The sequence below is a fragment of the Gouania willdenowi genome, chromosome 3 (assembly GCF_900634775.1).
Source record: "Gouania willdenowi chromosome 3, fGouWil2.1, whole genome shotgun sequence".
Lineage (NCBI taxonomy): Eukaryota > Metazoa > Chordata > Actinopteri > Blenniiformes > Gobiesocidae > Gouania > Gouania willdenowi.
Genome location: NC_041046.1, coordinates 21711059 through 21727106, shown reverse-complemented (window position 1 = coordinate 21727106; position 16048 = coordinate 21711059). Strand labels below are relative to the sequence as shown.

The 16048-nt window shown below is 38.1% G+C and overlaps 1 protein-coding gene across 2 annotated transcripts in view; it reads right to left on the bottom strand.

Moving 5' to 3' along the window:
• The window catches only part of ush2a (Usher syndrome 2A (autosomal recessive, mild)), a 227032-nt gene that overhangs the window by 122462 nt on the left and 88522 nt on the right, over positions 1–16048 (bottom strand). For both annotated transcript variants that reach the window (XM_028473043.1, XM_028473039.1), the window contains 11 exons: positions 14977–15103; positions 14430–14531; positions 13679–13867; positions 11811–11941; positions 11440–11719; positions 10095–10319; positions 8818–8898; positions 7643–7831; positions 5305–5442; positions 4032–4107; positions 3619–3704 (listed from right to left, as the gene is read on the bottom strand). In XM_028473043.1, the coding sequence (XP_028328844.1) occupies positions 3619–3704; positions 4032–4107; positions 5305–5442; positions 7643–7831; positions 8818–8898; positions 10095–10319; positions 11440–11719; positions 11811–11941; positions 13679–13867; positions 14430–14531; positions 14977–15103 (1624 nt within the window). The remainder of the gene's footprint in view (positions 1–3618; positions 3705–4031; positions 4108–5304; positions 5443–7642; positions 7832–8817; positions 8899–10094; positions 10320–11439; positions 11720–11810; positions 11942–13678; positions 13868–14429; positions 14532–14976; positions 15104–16048) is intronic.

Genomic DNA, 16048 nt, shown 5'->3' with positions numbered 1-16048 from the left:
CACGTGTGCTCCATGAGCTGTTATTGGTGTTACTACCGGCTGCACGACCGAGGTTGAGGGGCGTTCAGGTAAAAGTGTAATGACGGACGTCCCAGCAAAAGTCTCCATTGTGGCGTTAGACACAACAGTTACACAGCAAATCAAGAGGAAAAAGGCAGACAGAGGTGGAGAAGAAACAGTTTAAAATCACAAACACTGAGAAGGAACGGATCCCCGTGACTGTGCATGTGAATTAATTCTATAGTCTGGAAGCAAATTGATGGTTGTCAGCAGCAGCTGTGTCCGCTCCGGACAGTAACTAGATTGATACATGCGTTCAGAGTCTCTAAAACACCAGAAAAATCTCCAATAACACAAGATAAAGTCCACACATTTGTCACTAGTCTATATTGAGAGAAAAGTTGCTAAGAGCGTTCAGAAAATATACCGGTAAGGGAGGTTCAGTTTTGGATTTGGTTTTTAAAAACGGAGCGAAGAGAGGATTCAACAAACTGCAGCTTTAAGAGTAGAAGGCGGCTAGAAAGAGAGTAGTAGGCGATTCCGCCCACCGCCATGCTTCTTGACATCCCTAGGTAATATTATTTATCTAGAGCACGTGTCAAACTCGAGGCCCAGGGGCCAAATCCAGCCCTTTAGAGCATCCAATTCGCCTGCAGGAGAAAGTTAAAATAACAGAGAAAAAAATGAATCATTGTGTGAATGAAACTCAACAATATTTGCAGGGGCTCACATTCTTCCTGGTGCTTATATCGCTCGACGGCAGTTATATTTAATGTTTTTCCCTGTTCCTCAATATTCTTCTTCAAATTATTACATAACATTTTCCTTAATTAAATAGAAATTTGTCACAAAATCAAGGACATTTAAAGTTAGGATCTTGTTGGGACTGGTATCTGTCACTTATTGCTTGGATATTTTCGGTTTCTTACATATTTTGTATTTTATGTATACGTAGAAGTGCAATCTAGGGCACAAGAATGTTGAAATTACATGTTTTACCACAATAAAACTGTGGCCCACTTGAGATCCAAATGTTCCGTATTTGGCCCCTGAACCAAAATGAGTTTGACACCCATGATCTACAGCAAGTCTTGAATTACACCTCTAATCATTTAACATTACTTATAGGGATGTAATGATTCACTCAACTCCTGATACGATTCGATTTACGATACTGGGTTCACGATCTGATTCTCTCACGATTTATTTTACAAAATGGGACTGTAGACAAATTTTTTTTTGGAAAAAAAACTAGAAAATACGGTACTATTTTCCTTTTATTTTTCATTGTCAAAAGAATTCCTTGATAAACAATTCAAAACAATGCAATTTAACTAAAAATAAATCTTGAATTAAATAAATAAAGGAATAATACAAATGAAAATGAAGCCTATTAATTTAAATTCTGGTTCTGTAATAAACAATGCAAAACTGCATAATAGTTCTTTTTCTTTTAAAAGTGCAACTGAAAATGTATTTTGTGCCTTAACAATTGGACTTTAAAAAAAAAAAAAAAAAAACCGTCATTTCACTGGTTTACGTCATATTTGTTTAGACCAGCAGAGGGCGCTGGTAACACAGTGGTCGGTTGGCATGCAAATATCTTGCAGTGAAGAAGAGAAGCTATGCTAGCAGACAGAGCTAATAGAAAAACGTGACTTTTACAGATATTCAAGTAATAATACAGATATTCTTTCGGTGCTAAAGGGGTAAGGAATCATTTATTAACATATTTAAGAGTAGAAGGCAGCCAGAAAGAAAGTATTAGCAGACTCCGCCCGCCGCCAACACTTCCGGAAAAAAAGTACTGCGATTCAATTGTCAGAAAATCGATATCAACCGTGATACCTATGAATCGATTTTTAACTGCCTTACGATTAATCGTTACATCCCTAGTTGGGTGTAACAATCGAAATTGTAATCGAATTTTGATTAATTGAGCAGCCCTATCATCATCTGTCATCAATGTTGCACTTGTTATTTACTCTGTAGTGTGATCAAACTATGGCTTTACGTTGTACACAGTGTTAAAATAGTTGACCAGCGTGGACAGAAGTCTGACATCTGTCACAGTTTCTTTTCACAAGGTGCAGCTGTGCGTCTGCACCGCGGCACACAGGTGATCAGCTGCGCAACAGAGCACACCCAAGGAGTGGACAGCAAGGATGAAATATAATTAAATTGAACACATTTTGTCCCATCCAGAAAGAAAGTATTAGCAGACTCCGCCCGCCACCTACACTTGTGGATCGCGCCGTCTGCTGGTTAAAAAAAGTACTGCGATTCAATTTTCAGAAAATCGATATCAACCGTGATACCTATGAATCGATTTTTAACTGCCTTACGATTAATCGTTACATCCCTAATTACTTACAGTACTTAACACAACGTATTGTTTTCTGATGGATTCTGTTGCAATGTTGATTTTAAAACGCTTTATTGTATACCTTTAAAATCACTACTGACTAAAGTTTAGTTTTAAGGTCTGGTTAAGGAGTATAACCCGTGCTTACACAAGGTTTGGTCCAGGTTTTACATTTCTACAACGTCTCCCATTCTCTCTGCCTTAGCAGACATGTGCACAGGGGAGATAACATGATACATAAAAACCTGTTGGCTTTGAAGACATAATTATAGCATTTTAGGGCAAGTGGCACAGATATTTTGTACATTTGAACATTGTAGCTCTGAACTCAGTCCCTAGTATACCTGATGGAAGCACCATTTAAGAATGAGTGAAACAGCTTCTATTTTAACTATGTAAATACATTTTCTTAGATCCTTATATAAACAGCTTAATTCACTATTCAATTTGTTTCTTTAGTGACATTGAGTACTTGCTGTTCTGCTCGGCTCTGACCATCACTACTTTTAGACGTGTTCCTTAAATGCTGCCTTCTTCTCTGTTCTGTATCAGAGTTTAAAATCTATTCACTATCTGTCCCATTGCCGCAATCACTCTCCATTACAGTATCGTTTCTTCCCATAACTGTATAATTACTGCGTCCATAATCCCCCTAATCAATGTGAACATCAAACAGTGCAATAATAACCCAGCATTGAGGACATTTGATATCATGCCTTCAGTTACAAAGACACAGATAGACACTGTTGATTAGGGTCATGTTTGTATTTATCAGTCTAAATAGGTAATGGTCTACAGTATTCTGCTATTATAATGCATATATTTCCTGTTTTGAGGCCTTTCCTGCAGCGTGCCTTTAATGTGTACACTTGTATTGCGCTCGGTCTGGATCCATTTGTATCCTGGCCTAGTTCTTAATCCTCAGTGGTGTGCCTTGTGTTTCATACCTCCTTTAGGTCGCTTTAGTGAAAGCTTTTTATTACAAAGTATGTGTATGCATGTGCACAAATGTTTCATTTCCATTTCTTCTCCTCTACTTCATTCTCCTGTGTACATGTTTAAGCTATTCTTTTCAAAGTGATATTCCCTGGGTACATACTTGGACACTCTTCGTTCTTTCAAATGCTAATCCCTCACTGCCTTTTGCTTTTCTTCGCTCTTTGCCATTTCTTTTACAGAAAGTCCCCATCTCTCTACATTCACACATTCAGCGCACAGTACACAAACACACAGGCGCGCTCTCTCCTCTTTACCAGTAATATTGCGCTGAGTGTTTTTCCCTCTGTAGACCATTTGGTTGTTGTGATAGAGGAGGTACTCTGTTATGTCTCCATTGGGCCTATCAGGAGAACAAAAAAGAAGATAAATGAGGGTAATATTATGATGTTAAGTGGAGCAAACACTATTTGGGTTTCAATCAGAGCATGTTTTCCCAAAGAAAAACTGGGTTTGCTAAAACAAAACAAAGCAACTATCATTGAATATGCAAATATACAGTACATTATGGATAAATCCAATTATCTTCCACCTCACCATACTGACATACTTTCACAAGTTCTTCACTATATTTAGTTTTAAAGCAGCACAACCACATTGTGGATGAAATTCCACAATTAAAGATAAACATCACTAATTTAACTCAAATTGTGTAATGTGCATTTATTACCTCAATGGAAGCTCCCAAGTAACATGTAGAGAGGTGGGAGATGAGACTGCAGCAGGGGGTAAAACAACCTCAGGAGCTGTGGTATACAAATAAAGCACTTAATTAGAATAAAACAAAAATATAAAACTCATGAGGAAAATCACGACAATATCTAATTTACACATTTATATAAAGTGAAAGTTATATTATATGTAAAGCAGTTTATTGGCAAACCAGGTATTGGCAATAGTAAAGTATTCATTGTTTTTTTTTTCAAAACATAAAGCTACATTGATTACTGAATAAATAGCCAGCCCTCCTAACATTTTGTCTCCTAACCTTACTTAACAAAAATCAATACAGTGATCTTAACATAGCAACTAACGTGAAGGAAAAAATAAAGGTTTTCATCATTCTGAATGTTTTCTTTTGTTTTGGATGCTTTAAGTCATTTCTCACATTATTAAAGCAGAACTAAGTAACTTTTTCACCTTAATAAATCCTTCTCGTAGTCCATGTGAGGGTAATACAAGTGTTTATGGGGTGATCGGGGGTCTTTCGTCCCCCCCACTTGCAATTTTCCCTGCCGCCGACCAAGTGGCAGTCTTGCAGCTCTTTTCTCATGACAACACGTACTGCTTCACGACAGCCCAAAACACGCTAAAGGTGTGTTCACACCGAACGCGACTGTAGCGTCTGCAGTCCTTTCAATCGCCTGTGACGAGTAGCATGAACACAGAGGTGCTTTTTGGTCACTTCATCGCTCCAGTGACGTCATTACCAGGGAACATGTGTGAGTGTGTGTCTGCGCAGCAGGGTGACAGGGGAGACAACTGGCTGATCACTTCCCTCATCATAAATAGCACCGTTTTTACGATATAAATGGTCAACTTACTGAGTTACTAAAGGATGAGTTCACTCAGAATGTCGACTTATTCAAAATGAACCGCTTTATTTTTTGCCTTGGTACGTTTAGGAAGCCTCCCGCAGCGCTGCCCGTCTCACTGTAGCGGGAGGGAGGAGCTGTTGCCTCGGGGGTGCAGAGTGTTTACGACAGTGACATAACCAAAAGGACCCTTTATGGGGAGTGCTAAGCGCAAGTTACTTAGTTCTGCTTTAAAGCACTATTTCAGTTAAAACTAGCTACTTGCATAACCTTGTCACCAAAAATATTGGTTGTCAAAATGTGAAATCAGTCATGAATGATGTTGCTGCTGTGGAGAGGACAGAGATTTAAGTAAATCATGTTTATGAGAGCACAATAAATACAATACATAAAAATAAGGTTTGTAACCTTCTTCGAGGGTTGTAAGGCTTGATACGATGTCCATCTCATTGGTGCCATTGTAGAGACTTTCAGTGCAGCCAATAGGAGTGCAGACACTCACTGTGACGATGTATTGAGTGGACGGAGTGAGACCCAACAACACACCTGAAGAGCAGCATGAACACGTCTGATTAAATAGACTGAAAATGTGGACATACATAACAATGAACTAGTAACTTTACTTACTTGAATTTCCCAGTTCAGCTGTCAAACATATGCATATTTCCAATGTGCATCAAAGTGTCAATGTGCGGCTTTATCAAGTGCTTGAAAAAAATTGTTTCCTGTTCCTTTATTACTGCCTCATCCGGCTGAATGTGTTTTATTGTTAGCTTTTAGTGTGTGTTTTGTTTGTCATTGAAAGTTCTATCAATATGCTTCAACGGTGCAACATCAAGGCCCTCCCAGTTTACGTGTCCTGCTGTTGCTAAGCAAAGTTTCTGTGCTTGGCAAACAAAGCGGCTTTCTTCTAATTGTAACGCTACAGTTGTCTCACTCTAATGTTTTTTGTCCTCGTCGTCTTGGCCCTTTCCACTTTCATCTGTACACTTTTAAATCATTCCCCACCCTCAAACCCTTTGTGCCATCCAATAGCAGCGGCTTTCCTTTATTTTCTCTCTCTCCTTGTCTCTCTCCCTCTCACGGTTACCCAGGTCTTTTAATTCAATTAAGGGCCAGGGCCCCACTCTGCTGCCATTACACCCTCATTTGCTTTCTGTGTTTTTTTGGCCATTGGTGTAATTCTGAAGTCAGGTGATGAGGCCATCATAAATTAAGTAGAACCCTTATCACAGTGGACTTAATGTCCTGCAAAGACGGGAGGGAGGGAGGGGATGAGAAGCAACGATAGAGCCTCAGAGAAAGACAGAGACAGAAAGCTCATCTTCATATTTGCCTAGAGACATGGCAAAGAGAATGAGAGGAGGAACGAATAGCAGCAGCGGATGGGGACATCATCATCATCATAAAAGATGAAGTGAGGAACGATAGAAAAGTGAGCAACGGGGGGAGAGGGAGGAAGAAAAGGAGCAATGCCAGGGTATGACATCACGGGGTAGTCCTGAGTGTCTGCTTCCAAATGGAGAAAGTCTCCTAAAACTGCCAAGGAGACATTAAAACGGTGTGTGTGTGTTTGACATGAGAAAAGAGAGTTTTTAGGAGGGGCCAAGTATGTAAGAAACCAACAATGCATCATTTTTAGGCCTGGCTACCAGACTCAAAACGCCACTCACTTTGTTCTTCTTGTTGTGTACACTAGTTAAAATCCCTACTCCTCTGTTATTTGTGATCAAGCTGAAATTTGGTAGGTATAATCTATGGATGTGCGATGCTCGGAGCCCAATTTTCGATTTGGGCCCCCCAAAAACAAAAAAAAAGAATGTCGATTTGTCATTCATTTGCGAGTCAAATATTACGATGGTTTGGTGGTACCGAATCATTGGCACATACCAATATATAAATGGGGCCCATTACTACTCCATTAGTTCTCGATCTCGATCAGAATGCAGTTTGGTATGAATACTCTATGAATGACTATGATGAGACGCTCGGAGCCCTTTTTTGTAATAGGGCAGGGGGCCCGGGGCCCACCCCCCATTTCCGGTAATTTCCAAATTTATGGGAACATCGTCATATGATATATCGTTTCAAAGATAATTCAACGTAGATCACGATTATGCCTCACACAATTTGATTTAGGCAATTTCCATTAAAGTTGTTTTTTCATTTATTTGTGAGTCAAATATTGCAACAGTTGGTGGTACCAAATCACTGACACATACCAATATATGAATGGGTCCCATTACTCCGTATGTGCCACGGGAGCGCCAGGGGGCCCCATTCTTCAAATGACTACTCCTCCGTTAATGCTCGTTGAATCGGGCTGTAATTTGACATGGACATTCTATGAGCGGATGTCAAGAGCCTCTCGGAGACCTTTTTGAATGTGGGGGGATGGGGGCCCACCCCTTTTTCCAGTAATTTCTAAATTTATCAGAATATAGTCGTGTGATATATCGTTTCAAAGGCAATTCACTGTAGATTACAATTTTACGTCGCACAGTTTAATTTGTTTTACTCTGTGAAACCGAGCCGTAGTTCATCAGAACATGAACATGAAAAAATGCAAACTAGAAAATCAAAACTAACTATTAGTGCAATTTACAGGTGATCACACACGAGTTCATGTGGTATTTATTATTTAAGGTTCATTTCAAATTTAATTTGCATAATAAAATACTAGTGTAAGACTGGTCCCATCATAGGCACCTTCATTTATTGTTACTAACAGATTTGAATGATTTACCTGTATAATTTCCATTGGCTAGGTATGTAGCTTTGATAGGTGGTAGTTCAGGGAGGTCCTTGGGGTAAGCTCTCAGCTCATATCTGTCAATCAACCCTCTGATGTCACCGGTGGGTGGCAACCAGGTCACCTCTGCACTGAAGCCATTTAGGCTTTGCACTCTGGTAGGAGGAGGTACAAATGAAGGCACTAGAGTGTAAGAAAGAGAAAGAACACGTTTTGGCCGAAGATAAAACGTCAATTTAGAGAACTGTACATACCAAACCACCTAAAAAACATACAATAAATACCTCTGTAACGCATAAGTATACAAATAAAGAAAAACACAAGAAAGAATAATACAAATAGCTTTAAAAAAAACAACAACCAAGGAATCACATTTAAAAGAGCAATTACAGAAGGTATGTATGAGAAAAATGTACACTAAAACAACAGGCCAAGAACACTCAAATGAACTAGAAAACCGAAAAACAAACTTACTATTAGTTCAAATAATATCAAATTCAACATTAATTTGTTTTCAGTAGTTTGGTGAATTTCACTGTATATAGCACCCAGCTTCATTTGCTCTTTCAGTAGTATTTTCAGTTTCCTCTAAATGTCTGTTGTTGCGACTTTGTCCTCCTTCTCTTGCTCCACCTTTTTTCTTTCTTTTCTCTGACCTTGCATTTTAATTCATCACAGCTTTTCCCCTTCTTTAGTATCCTGACACTCCTATTTCCTCCACTCTACTTTTTCTCATCTCTTCTTCATATTTTTTTTTTCAACACCTCCTTCAACGTTCTCTTACATTGCTCTTCCTGGGCAAAGCATGGAGCACTGAGACCTAACAGTGTATCGTTCACTACTAACGAGAAGCTTTATATTACACAAGGGACCACACAGGCCATTCTGGGTTAACAGCCTTTTACTGTGACGCCCTTTATAGAGGCCTTATCAATCTCTCATACCATCGAGCAAATGTAATGTTGCTACTTTGAAAAAGTCTCACATACTCTATGAGCTATTAGAGGTTTTAAGTACAAAAATACGTTTAGTTTAAGGAAAAAGCCACTCAAACTAAAACACAGAAGAGAAATTAGTTTAAGTATAACATACAAACATCTATTGTTTTTCGAAAGAAATAATAAAAAAACATGTATATTAAATTTGTGTACATTAGATGAGTTCGGTACCTTTGCCTCGACTGCGGCTCCTCTGCCATGGTCCTGCTGTCCACCCTCCTTCAGCCAAGGCCACAAACCTATACAAGTACTCTAAATACACAAATGTGTTTGTTTGTATGTTTGCCACAAACAAATGTTTTTGACATTAGGGTGGAATAAATTAATAATGGCCTGCAACAGCTCAGTATGAAAAGCAGATATTCTAAAAACTCAAGCCAGGTCTAAAGATAGTTTATCTTCATCAACATGACTGCTGATTAAATACATCACAGGCTCTTTGATTTAAATGACAAATACTTTAAGAATATATATACAGTGGGGCAAAAAATTATTTGGCATACAACTCTGAAATCACACTGTATGACTTTTAAATCATTTTTTTGTAAATTCTATGCATCAAATAAATATTTGGCACCTACAAACAAGCAAGAATTCTGTCTCTCACAGACCTGTAACTTCTTTCAGAAGCTCTTCTATCTTCCACTCGTTACCTGTATTAATGGCACCTGTTTAAACTCATTATCTGACACCTGTCCTCCCACTCTAGGTAGTAGGGATGTTGAAAAAAATTGATTCTGTAATATATCGCAATACTACATCGTGCGATTCTCGGATAGATTCCGAATGCATCCATATCAATTTTTTTTTATTTAAAAAAAAATATATATATATATATATTTCTAACCTTTATTTAACCAGGAAAGTCTTCCACTGCATTAGACATTGTAACTGCACAAAGAAGAGCTGAAACCTGGACATGTTGACCACCTTGTGTTTTTTCAATAGAAACTAAAAAGACAGTACTAACTTTCTGCATTTATTTGTTGTTCTACGCATATACCTCAGTTAAGTTGCACTAAAGTCATGTTGCACTAAAGTCAAAGTTGGTTTAAAAGCCACAAACAGATTTTATGTTAGATGCCAGGCAATACACACCCCTAGTAGGTAGTAATTTCAAACTATTGTTTTCATTTAAAGATAAGCATTAAAATGCTGCCTTACACTGTAGGAGCAATCTTACATTTAGATTATATCTTGTTCCACTTCTGTTCTCTCACAGATTGATTAATATAAACATACATGTAAGAGGTAAATAGACACAGGTTTGTATATAATGTCTGTGTACTTTTATCCTGACATGAGAAAATACAAAGTTCATTTCAAAATAAATCAGATTGATAATATTGAATTGAACATTGCTGATATGGTGTAAATAGCAACATAACAGTTCAGCCACGGCCCTAAGTCTCCCATTTCTGTGCAGTGTGTTCACTGTGGATTATTACCAGTAAAAGGCTGGAGGCTGTGGTCAGAGGCTTGTGTCTCGCTGCCTGTGTAGACCAGCACTGAATCGTTTGCTCTGCAGTTGTAGTGGCTTTTACTGGTTGGACAGCCATCTAAGTAGACTCTAACAGAGCGGCGAGAGGCAATGGCGAGATTGACACGCTGACTGACAGGAGGACTTCTTTCATCACTCTTTATGGTGAGACCCCTTAAACAACCTCCTAGGCCTAGAAAAGGTGGGATAAAATGATCAGGAAAGAATGTGCACTGATGGAGGAGAGGAATTAGCACTTCATGTATAACATTTTTTTCCTTCAAAAGCAAATGCTGAATTTTTCTAGACATTATATTTCATATTTCTTATTTTGGCGATGAAAAACTGTCAAGCCAACATGTTATTACTTTTCTTTCCTATGCAACCTGGTATCTATACTAAAATGTGTTGAACTCAATGCACAAATAACCGTGAACCATAAGTAGAGATTATGGGGGTCAAAAGTTTCATTCAAGAAAATATATTTTTTTTAAATTTAATTTATTTTGAATGAGAATGTCTGTGATAATCCTGTGCGAATCGGCCATGTCAGTAATTTGTAAGGTAAAAATTGGACAAAAATGAGCGGGATCTGATGCGTGATTACGCATTGTTTTGTTTCCGGTGTCACGGTCTGAGTTCACCTCATACTGAGATTGATTATGAGCTTATGCGCATGCGCACGCACGCATGCAACCCTAACCCAAACCTAATCCAATAAACTAATAAAAGATGTTTGTTCACAAATTCATTTTCCGGTTGTGCGTAATAATGCTCATAATCGATCTCAGTGCGAGGTAAACACAGACCGTGACACCGGGACGCATGTTTATTTACTTTTGGCGAAGAATGGAGGCTGCATTAGAGTGTTGGGTCTCGGGCCAGCAAAACCTTATCGGCCCGTAAGCACGGCAACAAAAAGAGAAGGAGCAATGTCAGAAGCAAATGGTGGATCATGTCCTGCTTTGGACTGTGCGGTAAGACTCTTTTTTTTTTTTTTTTCTTCTGTTCATAGCCTTCTATTTAAAACAGCTAGCTAGCGCTAGCAGTAACAGAGCACCGAGTGATGGTCAAAAGGTTGTTTTAACATCAACTCACACACTGTTTCACGTTTTCAGATGTCCGTAATTTTGAGCAAAATCTCCCGTGCGAATGCCCCACATAAAAAGCAATCATTGGGGGGGGGGGTCATTTATTCATTTAATGGTCCCTAGGTAAAACTACTCCTGTGCGAATAGGGCTTTAGCTAAACCCTTGTTTTTAGTGGCTACTGTAATTAGCAGCCGTTTGTCCACAGCTTCTGAAATTCTCACCATGTTTGTGACTTCGACTGCCCAGAGCGGGATGAACCAGCTCCGTCGGCACGCCTCCTAAATATAATGGTGAATCAACACTGAGCCGTGCTGCTCCTGCCGCTCCCCTCGCTTCCTCCGCCCAGTCGCCAACAGCAGCGGAGATGAGTGGGCCGCGTTTGGCCAATGACAACTGTTTCCAGTCTCCATCACAATAGCTGAGCCCCACCCACATGGTGAGTTCAATCATTTGGCCTTCAGAGGCAACAATGAAGGACAAGAGACCAGCTTCTAGCTCCACCTACAAATCCAAAACAAAACATGACAATGTTTACTCTCAATGTACATTTTAAGTGGTTTATAAAAAATCTTCAATGTGTTTTTGCTCTTACAAGCATGAAGTCACTGGTCTGTGTGTGGTATGTAAAAAGCAAAAGAGCATTGAGCTGGTCTGTTCTGAAATCCACAAAAATGTCAAAGTCCTGTCCTCCAGTGAAGATGTTAGTACCCAATTCCAAATAACCTGAAATAAGAGAATGAAACAAAAGCTTTTTATCTGCAAAATATACAAAAAGCTTGTATTGACGTTTGAGGTGAAGTTGCCATGCAACACAAAAGCCAAACTCCCACAGTATTTAACAGGGTTGGGGTCAATTATAATTGATGATTAATTACAATTATGGCATATTTATAATTGTAATTGAAAAAATCTGTTGCTGTTGTAATCGTAATTCAATTGTAATTAAATTTAGATAATTGACTTGGAAAAGTAATTGCCACAAAAATTCTCTAAAAACTGTCAATTATAATTTAATGCAAAACTAGGGAAACATGTTACAGATCTATATGTACAGTTCTACACATGTGTAGTTAACAATTATTACAATATGTTTCATATTTTATTCTTTTACGGTGACAATTGAACATTCTGTCCAGAGACTAGATGAAAAATAGCCTTCTGGCTAAATCTGGTAAGTTTTGTGTATATATATTATTGTCACTGTTAAATAAACCAATAAAATACATGAATAAATAAATAAAGCTTTCCCACATTTTACCTTTTTTAAAAAAATTGAAATCTAGGTGTATAATGACACAAAAAAGGCTCAGATGCCCATACCAAAAATATTAAAACCTACATTTTCATTGATTAAGAAGCCTAACAAGGTAACCAATAGATAGAAAAGAAATTAGATAATGGATATTTGTTTTTAGTGTATTTTACAGCTGATATAGGACTGTTTATCATAAGAGATGCTACCACAACAAGGTTAACTTGCATTAAGTTCTCTATTTCAGGCTCAGTAATTGTGATTAAAGTTGATATCCGGAGTTCCTGAAAAAACTATGTTTATATATGAAAAAATATCTAATTACTCTTTTACTATGGTCTAATGCCGGAGGTCATTCACATACATTAATGTATATAAGTCCCTCCTTCATCCTATAGACCCCTATACAAATGGAAACGACCGCCGAGCGCACCCAGCCAATAGGCTTCGACTTCCTGGAGCGAGGACTGTCAATCAAAGTGAATGCGCGTGCTGCGTAAACTGCACGGAAACAAGGCCACGCGATTGCCTACTAAAAAAATAAAAAAAGAGGTGCAAAGCTTGTGGATAAACGTCTCTCGTGACCTCAACAGAATTTATCTCGGAGCTGCTTTTCAAAGGTGGAGGAATAATCTTCTTTTAAAAGGATTTTGAACGGACCAGGGTTGGGTAACATTTCTCATAGACAGGTAATAAACATGTTTTAATCATAATCTATGGCACTCTAACAATAAATGTGTAATTTTTGGAGTTATGCGACTGTTATGTTTTGCAATACGCATGCACAAACGTAGAGGCGTAGCTTCTGGTAGATTGGCAGAGGCAGGGGAGGACGTAGAGCTGTTGAGGGCGGGACATCAAGATGTTCTCTCAGAAAATCCGAATAGCAGCTTTAAGTGTAATTAACTTTAGTAATTGAGAACATAATTATAACTGACTTTCTGAGGATTAAAAAAAAAAACTATAGTAATTGAATTGTAATTGGAAAAAATGCTGCTCACTGTAATTGCAATTGAACATGATTAATTAAAGACATAACTGTAACTGAAAAATGTCAATGACCCCCAACCCTGGTATTTATCAACATGCAGACAAACGTTATCTTATAAAAAAACAGCACAACACTCCACGGAGCTCACATTTGTCTCCTACAGTTAGGCCTGAGACCGACACTGGACTTTAGTCAGAGGAAAGCAAAGAAATCCTACCATGACCCAGAAAGTGGGCTCCTTCTGAGGTCTGAAGAGGACATCCCTCCCAGCTTTCATACACTGACACTCTCCGTGTGGCTTTTGTCCAGTCCAGAGGCTGCCAGTTCTCTGATGGACTGTCAGTCATCTTAAAACTCACGTCTCTGAGGCAACCAGAGAAACCCTGTCGTACCAGCTGTGCATCACCTGATAGGATGGAGAAAAGAAAAAAACACTACATGTCAAATTTTCTGATTGTCAAAAGTAGAAATGTTTACATTTTTCTCTCTCCATCTTTTTATGAGGAAATTATATATAAACACAAATTCTAGAAAAAAATATTTTAGGGTTCTGTTTATTCTCTTATTTCAACTTGTTTTTAAATTAAGTGCTTAAATGATCACCTGAGTTAGATTTAAGTTTTTAATGTATGAATTAATGAAACATTTGTTGTACTATATATGTATATATATTACAGCAAAATGTATAGGACATTTTTCATTTAAATACCTTAAAAAAATGACAGAAAAATATTTTTTGTGATGGCCATTCATTCAGGAAGGTAACAAAATGCCAATATTAAAATACATTCACAAATCCGAAAATTGATAGGGTTACATTGAACTTTAATTTATATATTGTGTATTTATGGAAAACAGTCACAACAGGACAGACAGCCCACATGACTTTTTTGACATTACTTCCAACAAAATCAATCCATAGACTGAACCAAGTTAATAATTAATTAAAAAAAATGACAGAGCCTTACCTGATTCTGTTCTTAATATGGTGAAGTTTTCTGGCAGCCCTCCAATATAGATGCCAATGTTCTCGCCAATAACTGTACTGCCACTTGAAGCTGAAGCACTTCCTGGTTTTTTTTTTTTTTAAATGTAGAATGGTGGTATCACACATTAAGGCAAGAACAGTTGAAATGAAATAATTAAAACTGAATTCAGAGGTATTTTGATTAAAGAAACGTGGTACTGGTGGGATTAAAGGTTTTTTTTTTTAACAAAGAGTAGAAATTTGAGAACTAATGAGAGAACAGGACATTAACCCACAAATAAAAGAAAAGAGAATATTGACTGATGTAAGTGTGGTCTTGTGCGGAGAAGAGGTTTTCTCATTAGTCACAGAGTGGCTAGGATTAACCTGGCTAATACCACTATGTGGAGATGCAGGAGGATGCAAAGTCTTTCAAGAGCTCCCACTATTCACATCCATATGCATGTGTAAATGAGAACGTATGATATACTCTCACATGTGCACACACACGTACACACAGTGGTCAGTATGAATATGAGAAGCGCTACCTTTGTATCGATCGTTAACAACGATTGTTCCCACGGCCCCTCGCCTTGTTGCTGTGATGCTGTGCCACTGTCCATCATTGTAGCGCCGCTCCCCATCACCCTGTACACTCACAGCCACTGCTGACCCCTGCTCACAATGTCACACAGCCACAAGGAATTTAAACACTAACACAACAGTGAAATACAAAGCAATGCATTAGAAAAGCAGGAACACCATTGGGCTTGCTTGGGATTTCACTTTTGGAAAAAAAGATCTTAGTTTCTTCATAAACTTGTGCGCGCGCAGGCTAACACTCTATAGGAACGTAGACATGTAATCACCAAAGTGTTATTACAGGGCTTTTTGTTACCTATTAAGTATGACATCATTGTTGTGATCAGCTTTTAGCAAGTGAGCCAAGAGAACTGTAGTAAAACAAGACTAATGGATACATGCACATTTACACATGGACACATATGTGGTGATGAAGATTTAATGATGTGATCAATAAATGTTTGAATAATAGCCTTTGACATCTTTCTTCTATTGCTGGACAGCAATATAGTGCTATAGATTAGAAATAAGGCCAATTGTCACATTTTCAGAAAACAGGTAAACAGGTTTCTGTCATTCTTTGTTAAAATTTATTATCATTTAATCTGAAAAAAAAAAAAATATATATATATATATATATATATATATACTATTCAATCTTAGACTGACTACCACCAGCTATAGATAAATAAATACAAAATGTGTAAAATTCAGAGTTATGCATAAGAAAAATACAATCATTTTATTCCTTTGTGAATTTTCCTATGAGAAGAAAAGAACGTAGATGAAGAATTTAAGGCCAGTTCTGGGGAAAAAATCATTAGGACTGAGGCTCCTAATTTGACTGTGTAGCGCAGCCAGGACAGCGCACCCAGAGGCCGAGTTGTGTAAATTATTCATCAAAGGGTGTGCTCTCAGAGGAGAGAGGCGGGGTTACCTTTGTGCTCAGGATTGTGCCCACATCATCCAGCTGGATCAATCTTCCTCATTATCCTCATCATGCCACCATGTGTGTATGTGCACTGTGCGCCTGAGGTG